The sequence below is a fragment of the Rhinoderma darwinii genome, chromosome 8, assembly GCF_050947455.1.
Source record: "Rhinoderma darwinii isolate aRhiDar2 chromosome 8, aRhiDar2.hap1, whole genome shotgun sequence".
Classification (NCBI taxonomy): domain Eukaryota; kingdom Metazoa; phylum Chordata; class Amphibia; order Anura; family Rhinodermatidae; genus Rhinoderma; species Rhinoderma darwinii.
In genome coordinates, this window is record NC_134694.1 from 124,537,466 (window position 1) to 124,551,131 (window position 13,666).

General features: G+C 39.2%; 1 protein-coding gene across 1 annotated transcript in view; it reads right to left on the bottom strand.

Moving 5' to 3' along the window:
• KLHL4 (kelch like family member 4) overlaps positions 1-13,666 on the bottom strand; it is a 101,061-nt gene that overhangs the window by 34,955 nt on the left and 52,440 nt on the right. Inside the window, exons 2-3 of the mRNA XM_075836727.1 lie at positions 3,562-3,735; positions 2,004-2,140 (exon numbers count right to left, since the gene is read on the bottom strand). Coding sequence (XP_075692842.1) covers positions 2,004-2,140; positions 3,562-3,735 — 311 coding nt within the window. The remainder of the gene's footprint in view (positions 1-2,003; positions 2,141-3,561; positions 3,736-13,666) is intronic.

Sequence of the window (13,666 nt, forward strand, 5' to 3'; positions counted from 1 at the left end):
TAGGGATGACTCGGCGGACGTGTTTTCTCTACTGATGGAGATTCACAAATATTCAGTCATGGGGAGACTTTTACGAGATCCGGACTGGAATATACTGATTATATTTTATTAAGACCGCAAACGAGGAACGTTATATCTGGTGTGTCTCATCTTACTAACGTATCTCATAAATCTCATGTATCCAATACACAGTATATCTAATGTAGCTTATACAGGGTCAGCATCAACCTCCAGCAAGAACAAGCTAATGCCAGGGTCCACTGTATGATGGTGGGTCCACTACTATCTCCATTAGTGTTACACACTCAGTGCGTCTCTCACATTGGGGGAGGGGGCCACATGCTTTGGATTTGCTGCAGATTATTTCTATGTTTAGTTTGATCAGTTTTTCTGTAGTTACAGGGGGAGTGGGCATTGTCTTGTGGGGGAACCTGTCATTTTTAGAGGCTTTGAAGACATTGACGTTAGATCATAGTGTTGTAATATCTCCATATGCCCTGACCAATTACTGACACATTCCACGACACTTTAGTCGGCCAAGATGCCAAGTAACTGAAAATTTCAAACTAATGAAATTTTTAATTTTTGCATGTACATATAAATCTAGATTTTACTAAAATGCAGCTGTGCCGCCACCTCCTGACTCTGACCAGACGCTCACAGTCTGTTATTGGTTTTAAGGGCACTGCCCCACGTGGCAGTTTTCCTCCGCTGCTGTCCGCATCAATGCCGCACAGAATCTGCGTTGCAGATTCTGTTGCGGATCTGCCCAAAATGTGCAGTAAATTGATGCGGACTAGCTGCTGCGGACTGCGGTAAAAGAGCTTCCCTTCTCTCTATCAGTGCAGGATAGAGAGAAGGGACAGCACTTTCCCTAGTGAAAGTAAACGAATTTCATACTTACCGGCCGTTGTCTTGGTGATGCGTCCCTCTTTCGGCATCCAGCCCGACCTCCCTGGATGACGCGGCAGTCCATGTGACCGCTGCAGCCTGTGATTGGCTGCAGCCGTCACTTAGACTGAAACGTCATCCTGGGAGGCCGGACTGGAGACAGAAGCAGGGAGTTCTCGGTAAGTATGAACTTCTATTTTTTTGACAGGTTGCTGTATATTGGGATCGGTAGTCACTGTCCAGGGGGCAGAAACAGTTACTGCCGATCGCTTAACTCTTTCAGCACCCTGGACAGTGTCTATTTACTGACGTCTCCTAGCAACGCTCGCGTAATTCCGGGAGCCCCATTGACTTCCTCAGTCTGGCTGTAGACCTAGAAATACATAGGTCCAGCCAGAATGAAGAAATGCCATGTCAAAAAAGCAAGATGCATCCGCAGCACACATAACATGTGCATGACAGCTGCGGACTTCATTGCGGAAATTAGAATCTCCATTGAAGTCAATGGAGAAATTCCGCCATGAGTCCGCAACCAGTCCGCCACACGTCCGCACCGCAGCCTATGCTCCGCAGCGGAATTTTCAGCCTCGTCTAAACGAAGCCTACTAAAAAGAAGTGGAAGGCAATGGAGAAACGGCTCCGCTGCGGATTAACGCTGCGGAGTATCCGCAGTGGAAATCAAGAGAAATTCCGCCACGTGGGGCTTTGCCCTAAAAGCGCAGGTCGGTAAGGCAACTGTTAAAGGGGTATACTCAGAATCAATATTTATCCCCTATTCACAGGATAGGTTTGATTGCTGCTGAGAACTAAAATCACTAAAATGGGGTCCTGAGCCTCCTATTCCTCTTCACTGCACCCCCCTGAAGTAAGGAGAGCAGGAATGGGGGTCTCGGTACACTCGTTCTAGTGGTCGGTGGGTGTCCCAGGGGTCAGACAATTATCACCTAAACTGTGGATATGTGATAAATGGAGAGAAGCAAGTTTCCCAAAATTGGTTTCAGGTCTGAAAAACATTTCTTTGTGTAGACCTGATTTTCTCATCTCTAGTGATAAATGTTGATTCTGAGAATTCCCCTATAAATATGAGATAGAAGTCTAAAGCTGATCATTACCTGTATAAGCATAATGTACAAGGGCTTTAAGGGCATCGGGGTCCACTCCTTCCATTTTTATCTCTTCCTCTTTCGCCTCGCGGACGTCATTAGTGAACATTGCAGCAAAATAGTCTGAAACTGCGCTGAGAACCAACCTGAGGGCAGAAATTCACAGGCGAGAGTGAGTGTCCTGACAAATGTCCTGAAAAATAATCGAAAGGCTTGAAGAAAAAAGGATATATTGCACAATAGGGTAATATTAGAAGCGTGCGGACTACGTTTGTGGGTCTCATCTGATCAATCCCTGTCCGTATCTTCAGGATAGTCCATAAATCTTTAGTCCACTGACCCCTATCTCATCAGGCAGGCGGCAACATCCGCTGAATGGAGAGGAGGCAGCGCTTGTACGCGGCTCTCTCCAATCCAGTCTATGGGAGAAGGGGAAAGAGCGGAGCGAGCGTGCCTATGGATATGGCGTAAATGTCTTAGACTTAGAGGGTCCTCTGGTAAGAAGACCCTGGAGCTGAAATGGTGGTAGAAATAAGTGGCATCAGGACCCGAGAGGTTTATCACTAGAAAACCCCATTACAAATTAACTATAGCAAGTAGGGGACGAGGGGGATTATTTCCAGGGGGCGTGGGGGGGGGGGGGTATCTTACAAGTAACATAATAGTCCTGATAATATGACTGGTGAGTGCAATGATAACAGGAGGGGACGTGCACATGTGCTGAATACCGGGATGGTGGTCCCTTAAAATAGTTTCCTCTGAGGGGTCAAAGTCTTCCTAGTCCAACATCGATGCTTAGGAACTAAACTTTAAGTGCTCTGCCATATTAAATCTACAGTAGACAGAGGGTGGGGTACCCCGCAAACGTGATCGCCAGGTGCCGATGGGTTACTATAGCAATCAGGGACCTAACAATGGACCTCAGGTCTGCGAAACACGGAAGCCTATGAGACCCTGCCAGAGGTCTTACACTGACACATGTAATGCATTGCAAAAGTATTGAAATGAGCGATCAGAAGGTTTGGTGTTCTAGTCCCATAGTGGGACTGAAATAAATCATAATAAATGTAAAACAAAAAAAGTTTACAAAAAGTATCAAAAAAAGATATAAGTAAAAAAAAGTTTCCTTTTTTCCCCCGTACAAAGCGCTTTATTTTATAAAAAGTGTAAAAATAGTTAATATATTTGGCATCGCCGTACTTAAAACGACTGGTAGGAAAAAATGAACTCGATATTTATCCCACATGGTGAACACCGTAAACGAAGACAAAAATAACTTTGGTAAAGTTGCTGCTTTTTGAACATCCCGCCTCCCATAAGGAAAAAAAACTATAAGAAATAGTGTGTACCCCAAAATGGCACCAATAAAAGATGCTTTAGAGAAATGTAAAAAAAATAATTAGGTGTCTTTGAAGCGATACAAAGTTTTTTTCTTGGGCAAAAGTAGAAAGACCTAAAAAACGATATAAACATTTGGTCAAAAACAGGCCGTATCCTTAATGTTATCATACTTGACGTATAGACTGCCCCCGTAGGATTGGAGGGTCATTGCATGTTGGCCTCTTACCTGTGTGCCGGTATTTTGTAGTTTCCAGCGATCAGGAGGACATCGCAGAGCTGTTTCTGCTGCAGGTAGCTCTCCATCTTGCGGAAGGTCAGTTCTGCATGGTTCGAGCTTTGATAGTATTCATCAGAACCAGTGGAGTTCATTCTATTGGGGGAATCGCTTGTCACCGGAAGTCTGCGGAGCACAAACCGGAAGGTGTGAATGAGGGCGCAGCCCCGTCTATAGGAACACAGAGTCGTCATCTCCAATGATTGATATAGAAAAGTGCAAATTACAATGTAACCAGATCCGGAAGAAAATATCAAGTCCGTCAGGGGACGTTTAACTTTGTAATTGGATTTTTCCAGGTTGAGTAATATCTGACGGTGAATGGACTGGAAATATCTTTGCCGCGTTCCATCGGTGGATACGGGACCTTATTCCTAGAGGCTCCTCCGGGCTCATGTAACGGGATAAAGTTCTTTCTATTATGTGTTACTTTTTATACTTCTTGTTACCTCATTATTTTCTTCTTTTCCTGCAATAAACTATTAGTTTATCTTATAACTGACTCGGCTATGAGGCATTAACTTGTTTATTAGGATCATTATAAGCCTTCGGTGTTAGAGATTTCTGAATACGGCGAACCGTGAGAGCGCTGCAGAGTGCGCCATAGTCATCAACGGTGCAAGATCGGAACATTCTTCTGAAGTATTTGGTCCTGCTGGAGGGACCCCGCTCCTTCCACTACCTAAATCTTCATCTGTGACCTCCTGCAAAATCATTACACTCCTCTCCTGAAATATTCTGTGCTGCTGGGGATCCTATTTCTTGATCAATCTTAGGCCCTGTTCACACAGGTTTTTTTTGCAGGAATTTTGAGGCAGATTTTGTACTGCCTGCACTTATTTCTCTGTGTTTTTTTCGCTACGTTTTTTGCCCACGGCCATTGAAGCTAATGCAATGAATGCGGGCAAAAAAAACGCAGCAAAAACCGCTCAACCAAGCACTGCAGTTTTTTTCCGCCTACCTACGATAATATGACGTTTGGTGATCTGCGCAAACTGGTAAATCGGTGAATTTTCTGCATTTCATTCATCTCTAGTCGCACTGGTGCTTTTCAAGAAATTAAATGACACTTACGTTTCCGTTTCCCCCAAAAAAATTCTACCTCCATAGCTGAGCGTCCATCTACCGTATATCCCTGCACATGTGACTCATTAAGCCACGCCCACAATCTGAAACTGGTCGGCCATTAGTAGAATATGCAGAAAATATGGCAGCCAGACGTATCGTCTTCATTTTCTACGCCACTTTTATGGTTTTTATAAATTACCCAATGGAGTTCAGCTTCTTGGGACAGAACCAGGTTCGTAACTACAGGGGGTGCCAAGGTTGTGGTAGCACCCATGTCCCGGAGCCCGAAGGAGACGATAGTCCCCTCTGCTACATAAGAAGACACTAGTATTAAAGATACCACGTGAGAGTTGGGGGCCCTGTTACAGATTTTGAATTCAGGCCCCGGAGCTTCAATTTACCCCTTTGGTCAGCGCCCCGACAGAAGTGCCCTATAGGGGGTGCAGAGATTGAAGACACACCTGGATCCTGATGATTGAGGGGATCCAACCCTTAACCTAAAAACCCCTTTACCACATAATAGAAAACTGATACAATGTATAACACATCATTCTCTATGTATTGTCATAGAAACTTTTTTGGGGGGGTCCCACCAAAGTCCCTGCTCCCCACAATGTGTTTTACTTGAGACCATTTACTTTTAAGTGTCGGTAGAGGAACGTCTGGGCTGAGACGACTGCAGAGATTTTCTGTCCGTAGTTTATAGAAGTGATAATTCACTCGAACGTCTGTGTTGTCGATTAGAAGAGTGGCCGGGAAATGATTGGCCGGAGGGGACACGTAATTATGTCTGAGATTAAAGTTTAAGCCTTGGAAATTAGGAGCCTAAAATCAATCGGGCCGATCAATCAATTATTTAGCTGACTTAGAAGTGGGGCCGGGGGGGTAGAGTGGATCATAGAGTTAAATATGAGGAGCCCCCTCCCCGAGGCCCCCATTGCTGAGTCTTCATATAGAAGTAATAATCCGCACTGAAGAAGAAACATTGGATTTCTTATTAAAGTGGGAAGACTTATAGATTTCCTTAAGGCGAACTCATTCCATGTAACGAGCACTGAGCATATTTTCCAGCGCACTAATTATTTCGCCACCGTGCCTTTAAGCAGGTTGCGTTCCTTTTTGCTGCAACATTATTTTTTCAAAGGGATTGACTGCACGGGGGTCGATAAATATTTATCTGGCTTAGTGTTTGTTTGTGCATTGATGTGGTAAAGCTGGGGGTCGTGTTCCCGGCCTCGGCCTCCGCAGAAGCTTTTTACACAGATATAATATGCAAAACGCGGTATTTACATCAAAGGGAAATTGCAAATTCAGCAAAGTTTAAATCATTAACAATGTATGTGAACCCCTGCAAATGTCCACATAAAATTTAGACTCTCAGCCTTGGAAAATCCCATTGGTGCAACCTGTGCAGCCGCCCAGGGGCCCAGTAGGTAAGAGGGGCCCACTGTCACCTTTAAAGCAGCTTCTTCTATTAAATTGTATGTAAATGCCTAAAGTAATGAATTTTATGACTAACAATTACTCATAGATATGAGACAGATATAAGGGGGTGAATTATGATACGATATTGAAGAGGAAGGGGCCATATACTGTTCATGCACAGGGGCCCTCAGCTGTCTGTGTCCGACTACTGCCCTAATTGTTAGAAAGGTTCCCTTGACAATACGCTGATCACATGGTGTCTTCCTGCTGGGACCTCCAGAGATCAGCTGTGATCTGTGCGGAAACCTGGCAGTAAGTGTTCAATTTCCCTGCAGCGCCACCACAGGTGAAATGAAGTATTACACAGTGTCCATTCATATCAATGTGTTGTGTGTGTAATACAGGACAGGACAGGTCCTCCAGAGACGCTCTATGTAACCGCTCTCCACTCTGACCGAGAGGTGAGGGCCCTGAACAGAGGACCCCCCCTCTATTACACCAGAATTCCCTAATAGGGTGTATGACAATGGGTTTTCTAAACATTAAAGGACTCATTAATTGTTATATCAGCAAAGCGTAATCATTATATGACAACTCTCTAATAGGTTGCAATTTCTCACTATTTTTAAGATCTGCTTTCTGTCAGTGAATGGGAACGTTGATTATCAACTCTGACCTAGTCCTGCTCAAACAGCTGAGGGGTTCTTTCTATTTATCAGTGTAGACAATCCTCCTTTGAGTTCTAAAAACAAAAGAAGAAGCAGCACAAATATTTCTCCAGAGCCGGAGTTCCGGCAGATGGCGCTGGCCCACGCTGATACATTGTAACAAACCCATATAGAAAAATTCTACATAAGAATTTAAGAAACTTTGTAAATAGGTTGCATTATATCTCTTGTACTTCTCCTTCATTATCCTCTAGAGTTGTAGTCACAATTCAGCAAGCTTCGGAGCTGAAATCTCCCAGGATTCACTGCTTGCTGAGTGTCTGCACAAAGCATGTTATGGTATTTTGTATCATCTTTACACCAGTTTGATATGATGTAGGGAAAGTTATAATGTAGGAGCTCAGCTGAGCTGTTAGGTGATACCTGTCCACAAGCTTGCTGACTGTTTCTAATAACAACCAGCAAATCCTATGTAAAGCGCAGAGAACGCACTGCAACAACATTGTCATTAATCTTTTTCTCGTCTGTCATTCGCTCCTAAGCAAAAGAGAAGCAGCAGAGCAGATGACAGATCGGCGTGATAAAGCTTTCTATCCATTTTGCATTTACGCCTGTAACGCCACTCACTACGCGGAGAAATAAATTCAATCAAACCGTTTTTTTCTCTGGTTTCGGTTCCTGCCGCACACGATTAAATGTGAGGTTAGCAGCTCATCGCATGTAAAATTTATGTTAAGGAAATGTAAAAATTGCCCCACATTTAGATAATTTCTGCCTGGTGCCGACTCCTCTGACGCCACCATGTCGCCTCTATCGAAAAGACATTTACAAATAGACTGTAATTCATATATATACATAATCGCTTGAAACCGCCATACTGCGCCATTTATCTTATTAGGTTATTTTTTCTCCAATATGTCTGAAATCTTTTAATATCGGCCTCTGGTTACTCTGCTAAACAAACGGCTTCATGTGATGCTTATATAAAGAGTTCAGTGAATATAGAATAATGGAAACCCCCGGGAATTGAAATGTTGTGATGTCATCTCCTCTTCTAATTTATTATACAATCCAGATATTTCTAAAAAAATTATCTATCAATTTCTAACCTGTTATATTCTTGTATATAGGAGCAGTATTATAGTAGTTATATTCTTGTATATATGGGGCAGTATTATAGTAGTTATATTCTTGTATATAGGGGCAGTATTATAGTAGTTATATTCTTGTATATAGGAGCAGTATTAGGGCATGACCACACGTGGCGGATTTCCTCCGCAACTGTCCGCATCAATGCCGCACAGAATCTGCGTTGCAGATTCTGCTGCGGATCTGCACAAAATGTGCAGTAAATTGATGCGGACTAGCTGCTGCGGACTGCGGTAAAAGTACTTCCCTTCTCTCTATCAGTGCAGGATAGAGAGAATGGACAGCACTTTCCCTTGTGAAAGTCAAAGAAATTCATACTTACCGCCCGTTGTCTTGGTGACGCGTCCCTCCTTCGGCATCCAGCCCGATCTCCCTGGATGACGCGGCAGTCCATGTGACCGCTGCAGCCTGTTATTAGCCTGTGATTGGCTGCAGCCGTCACTTACACTGAAACGTCATCCTGGGAGGCCGGACTGGAGACAGAAGCAGGGAGTTCTCGGTAAGTATGAACTTCATTTTTTCTTACAGATACATGTATATTGGGATCGGTAGTCACTGTCCCGGGTGCAGAAACAGTTACTGCCGATCGCTTAACTCTTTCAGCACCCTGGACAGTGACTATTTACAGACGTCTCCTAGCAACGCTCCCGTCATTACGGGAGCCCCATTGACTTCCTCAGTCTGGCTGTAGACCTAGAAATACATAGGTCCAGCCAGAATGAAGAAATGTCAAGTTAAAAAAGCAAGACGCATCCGCAGCACACATAACATGTGCATGACAGCTGCGGACTTCATTGCGGAAATTAGAATCTCCATTGAAGTCAATGGAGAAATTCCGCCATGAGTCCGCCACTGCTCCGCAACAGACAGAGCATGCTGCGGACACCAAATTCCGCTCCGCAGCCTATGCTCCAGAGCGGAATTTTACGCCTCGTCTAAACGAACACTGCTAAATTAAAGTGTAAGTCAATGGACAAACGGCTCCGCTGCGGATTAACGCTGCAGAGTGTCCGCAGCGGAATTTAAGTGAAATTCCGCCACGTGTGAACCCAGCCTTATAGTAGTTATATTCTTGTATATAGGGGACAGTATTATAGTAGTTATATTCTTGTATATAGGAGCAGTATTATAGTAGTTATATTCTTGTATATAGGAGCAGTATTATAGTAGTTATATTCTTGTATATAGGGGCAGAATTATAGTAGTTATATTCTTGTATATAGGAGGCAGTATTATAGTAGTTATATTCTTGTATATAGGAGCAGTATTATAGTAGTTATATTCTTGTATATAGGAGCAGTATTATAGTAGTTATATTCTTGTATATAGGAGGCAGTATTATAGTAGTTATATTCTTGTATATAGGGGACAGTATTATAGTAGTTATATTCTTGTATATAGGGGCAGTATTATAGTAGTTATATTCTTGTATATAGGAGGCAGTATTATAGTAGTTATATTCTTGTATATAGGGAGCAGTATTATAGTAGTTATATTCTTGTATATAGGGGACAGTATTATAGTAGTTATATTCTTGTATATAGGGGCAGTATTATAGTAGTTATATTCTTGTATATAGGAGGCAGTATTATAGTAGTTATATTCTTGTATATAGGGAGCAGTATTATAGTAGTTATATTCTTGTATATAGGGGACAGTATTATAGTAGTTATATTCTTGTGTATAGGGGCAGTATTATAGTAGTTATATTCTTGTATATAGGGGGCAGTATTATAGTAGTTATATTCTTGTATATAGGGGGCAGTATAATAGTAGTTATATTCTTGCACATAGGGGGCAGTATTATAGTAGTTATATTCTTGTATATAGGGGCAGTATTATAGTAGTTATATTCTTGTGTATAGGGGCAGTATTATAGTAGTTATATTCTTGTATATAGGGGGCAGTATTATAGTAGTTATATTCTTGTATATAGGGGGCAGTATTATAGTAGTTATATTCTTGTATATAGGGGGCAGTATAATAGTAGTTATATTCTTGCACATAGGGGGCAGTATTATAGTAGTTATATTCTTGTATATAGGGGGCAGTATTATAGTAGTTATATTCTTGTGTATAGGGGCAGTATTATAGTAGTTATATTCTTGTATATAGGGGGCAGTATTATAGTAGTTATATTCTTGTATATAGGGGGCAGTATTATAGTAGTTATATACTTGTATATAGGAGGCAGTATTATAGTAGTTATATTCTTGTATATAGGGGGAGCAGTATTATAGTAGTTATATTCTTGTATATAGGAGGCAGTATTATAGTAGTTATATTCTTGTATATAGGGGGCAGTATTATAGTAGTTATATTCTTGTGTATAGGGGGCAGTATTATAGTAGTTATATTCTTGTATATAGGGGCAGTATTATAGTAGTTATATTCTTGTGTATAGGGGGCAGTATTATAGTAGTTATATTCTTGTATATAGGGGGCAGTATTATAGTAGTTATATTCTTGTATATAGGAGCAGTATTATAGTAGTTATATTCTTGTATATAGGGGGCAGTATTATAGTAGTTATATTCTTGTATATAGGGGGCAGTATTATAGTAGTTATATTCTTGTATATAGGGGGCAGTATTATAGTAGTTATATTCTTGTATATAGGGGCAGTATTATAGTAGTTATATTCTTGTATATAGGAGCAGTATTATAGTAGTTATATTCTTGTATATAGGGGGAAGTATTATAGTAGTTATATTCTTGTATATAGGGGCAGTATTATAGTAGTTATATTCTTGTATATAGGAGCACTATTATAGTAGTTATATTCTTGTATATAGTGGGCAGTATTATAGTAGTTATATTCTTGTATATAGGGGGCAGTATTATAGTAGTTATATTCTTGTATATAGTAGTATTATAGTAGTTATATTCTTGTATATAGGGGCAGCATTATAGTAGTTATAGTCTTGTATATAGGGGTAGTATTATAGTAGTTATATTCTTGTATATAGGGGGCAGTATTATAGTAGTTATATTCTTGTATATAGTAGTATTATAGTAGTTATATTCTTGTATATAGGGGCAGCATTATAGTAGTTATATTCTTGTATATAGGGGTAGTATTATAGTAGTTATATTCTTGTATATAGGGGCAGTATTATAGTAGTTATATTCTTGTATATAGTGGGCAGTATTATAGTAGTTATATTCTTGTATATAGGGGGTAGTATTATAGTAGTTATATTCTTGTATATAGGGGGCAGTATTATAGTAGTTATATTCTTGTATATAGGGGCAGTATTATAGTAGTTATATTCTTGTATATAGGAGCAGTATTATAGTAGTTATATTCTTGTATATAGTGGGCAGTATTATAGTAGTTATATTCTTGTATATAGGGGCAGTATTATAGTAGTTATATTCTTGTATATAGTGGGCAGTATTATAGTAGTTATATTCTTGTATATAGGGGGCAGTATTATAGTAGTTATATTCTTGTATATAGGGGCAGTATTACAGTAGTTATATTCTTGTATATAGGGAGTAGAATTATAGTAGTTATATTCTTGTATATAGGGGCATTATTATAGTAGTTATATTCTTGTATATAGGGGGCAGTATTATAGTAGTTATATTCTTGTATATAGGGGGCAGTATTACAGTAGTTATATTCTTGTATATAGGGAGCAGTATTATAGTAGTTATATTCTTGTATATAGGGGCAGTATTATAGTAGTTATATTCTTGTATATAGGGGCAGTATTATAGTAGTTATATTCTTATATATAGGAGCAGTATTATAGTAGTTATATTCTTGCATATAGGGGCAGTATTATAGTAGTTATATTCTTGCATATAGGGGCAGTATTATAGTAGTTATATTCTTGTATATAGGGGCAGTATTATAGTAGTTATATTCTTGTATATAGGAGCACTATTATAGTAGTTATATTCTTGTATATAGGAGCACTATTATAGTAGTTATATTCTTGTATATAGTAGTATTATAGTAGTTATATTCTTGTATATAGGGGGCAGTATTATAGTAGTTATATTCTTGTATATAGTAGTATTATAGTAGTTATATTCTTGTATATAGGGGCAGCATTATAGTAGTTATATTCTTGTATATAGGGGTAGTATTATAGTAGTTATATTCTTGTATATAGGGGGCAGTATTATAGTAGTTATATTCTTGTATATAGTAGTATTATAGTAGTTATATTCTTGTATATAGGGGCAGCATTATAGTAGTTATATTCTTGTATATAGGGGTAGTATTATAGTAGTTATATTCTTGTATATAGGGGGCAGTATTATAGTAGTTATATTCTTGTATATAGTGGGCAGTATTATAGTAGTTATATTCTTGTATATAGGGGGCAGTATTATAGTAGTTATATTCTTGTATATAGGGGGCAGTATTATAGTAGTTATATTCTTGTATATAGGGGCAGTATTATAGTAGTTATATTCTTGTATATAGGAGCAGTATTATAGTAGTTATATTCTTGTATATAGTGGGCAGTATTATAGTAGTTATATTCTTGTATATAGGGGCAGTATTATAGTAGTTATATTCTTGTATATAGTGGGCAGTATTATAGTAGTTATATTCTTGTATATAGGGGGCAGTATTATAGTAGTTATATTCTTGTATATAGGGGCAGTATTACAGTAGTTATATTCTTGTATATAGGGAGTAGTATTATAGTAGTTATATTCTTGTATATAGGGGCATTATTATAGTAGTTATATTCTTGTATATAGGGGGCAGTATTATAGTAGTTATATTCTTGTATATAGGGGGCAGTATTATAGTAGTTATATTCTTGTATAAAGGGAGCAGTATTATAGTAGTTATATTCTTGTATATAGGGGCAGTATTATAGTAGTTATATTCTTGTATATAGGGGCAGTATTATAGTAGTTATATTCTTATATATAGGAGCAGTATTATAGTAGTTATATTCTTGCATATAGGGGCAGTATTATAGTAGTTATATTCTTGCATATAGGGGCAGTATTATAGTAGTTATATTCTTGCACATAGGAGGCAGTATTATAGTAGTTATATTCTTGTATATAGGAGCAGTATTATAGTAGTTATATTCTTGTATATAGGAGCAGTATTATAGTAGTTATATTCTTGCATATAGGGGCAGTATTATAGTAGTTATATTCTTGCATATAGGGGCAGTATTATAGTAGTTATATTCTTGCACATAGGAGGCTGTACAACATTGTATGAAGTTACTTTTTAGAAGAGGAACCAGAGTCCGATATTTAAAGATTTCAGCCGTTTATTGTAGCGTTGGTTTTAATATCTGCGGTTTCTGCTGCAGTTGCTCTTTAATAATAGTAATGGATTAGTTGCTGGTTTTTGCTCTCTGAGGTTCTGCAGCGTCGCCAGTTATCTGTTCTTTCTGAGGTCATCATGTGTGGATGTGATGTGGGGGCGAGCTTGACACGTGCTCTGCTGCACCTACATGAACTCAGCAGGTGATGAGAAAGACAAGACGCGTTTCACATCCTCCAAACAAGCATTATGAAATGATAAGATCTGTTTGGGTGAAAAGCTTTAGTAATTACTGACGCCTTTTATGTATAAACACATTTATATTGTCTGGAAAGACGGAAGATAAGCTGTTTTTTTTTTTTTGTTTTTTTTTCAGTAACCCATTAATTCTTTTAAGATAAATAAGAATTGCAAATACAGATGTAGTTACTAGCGATTGCTTGTATCAGGGAGATGGGTTTGTGTATCGGATGACTCCTAGGCCAGTGCT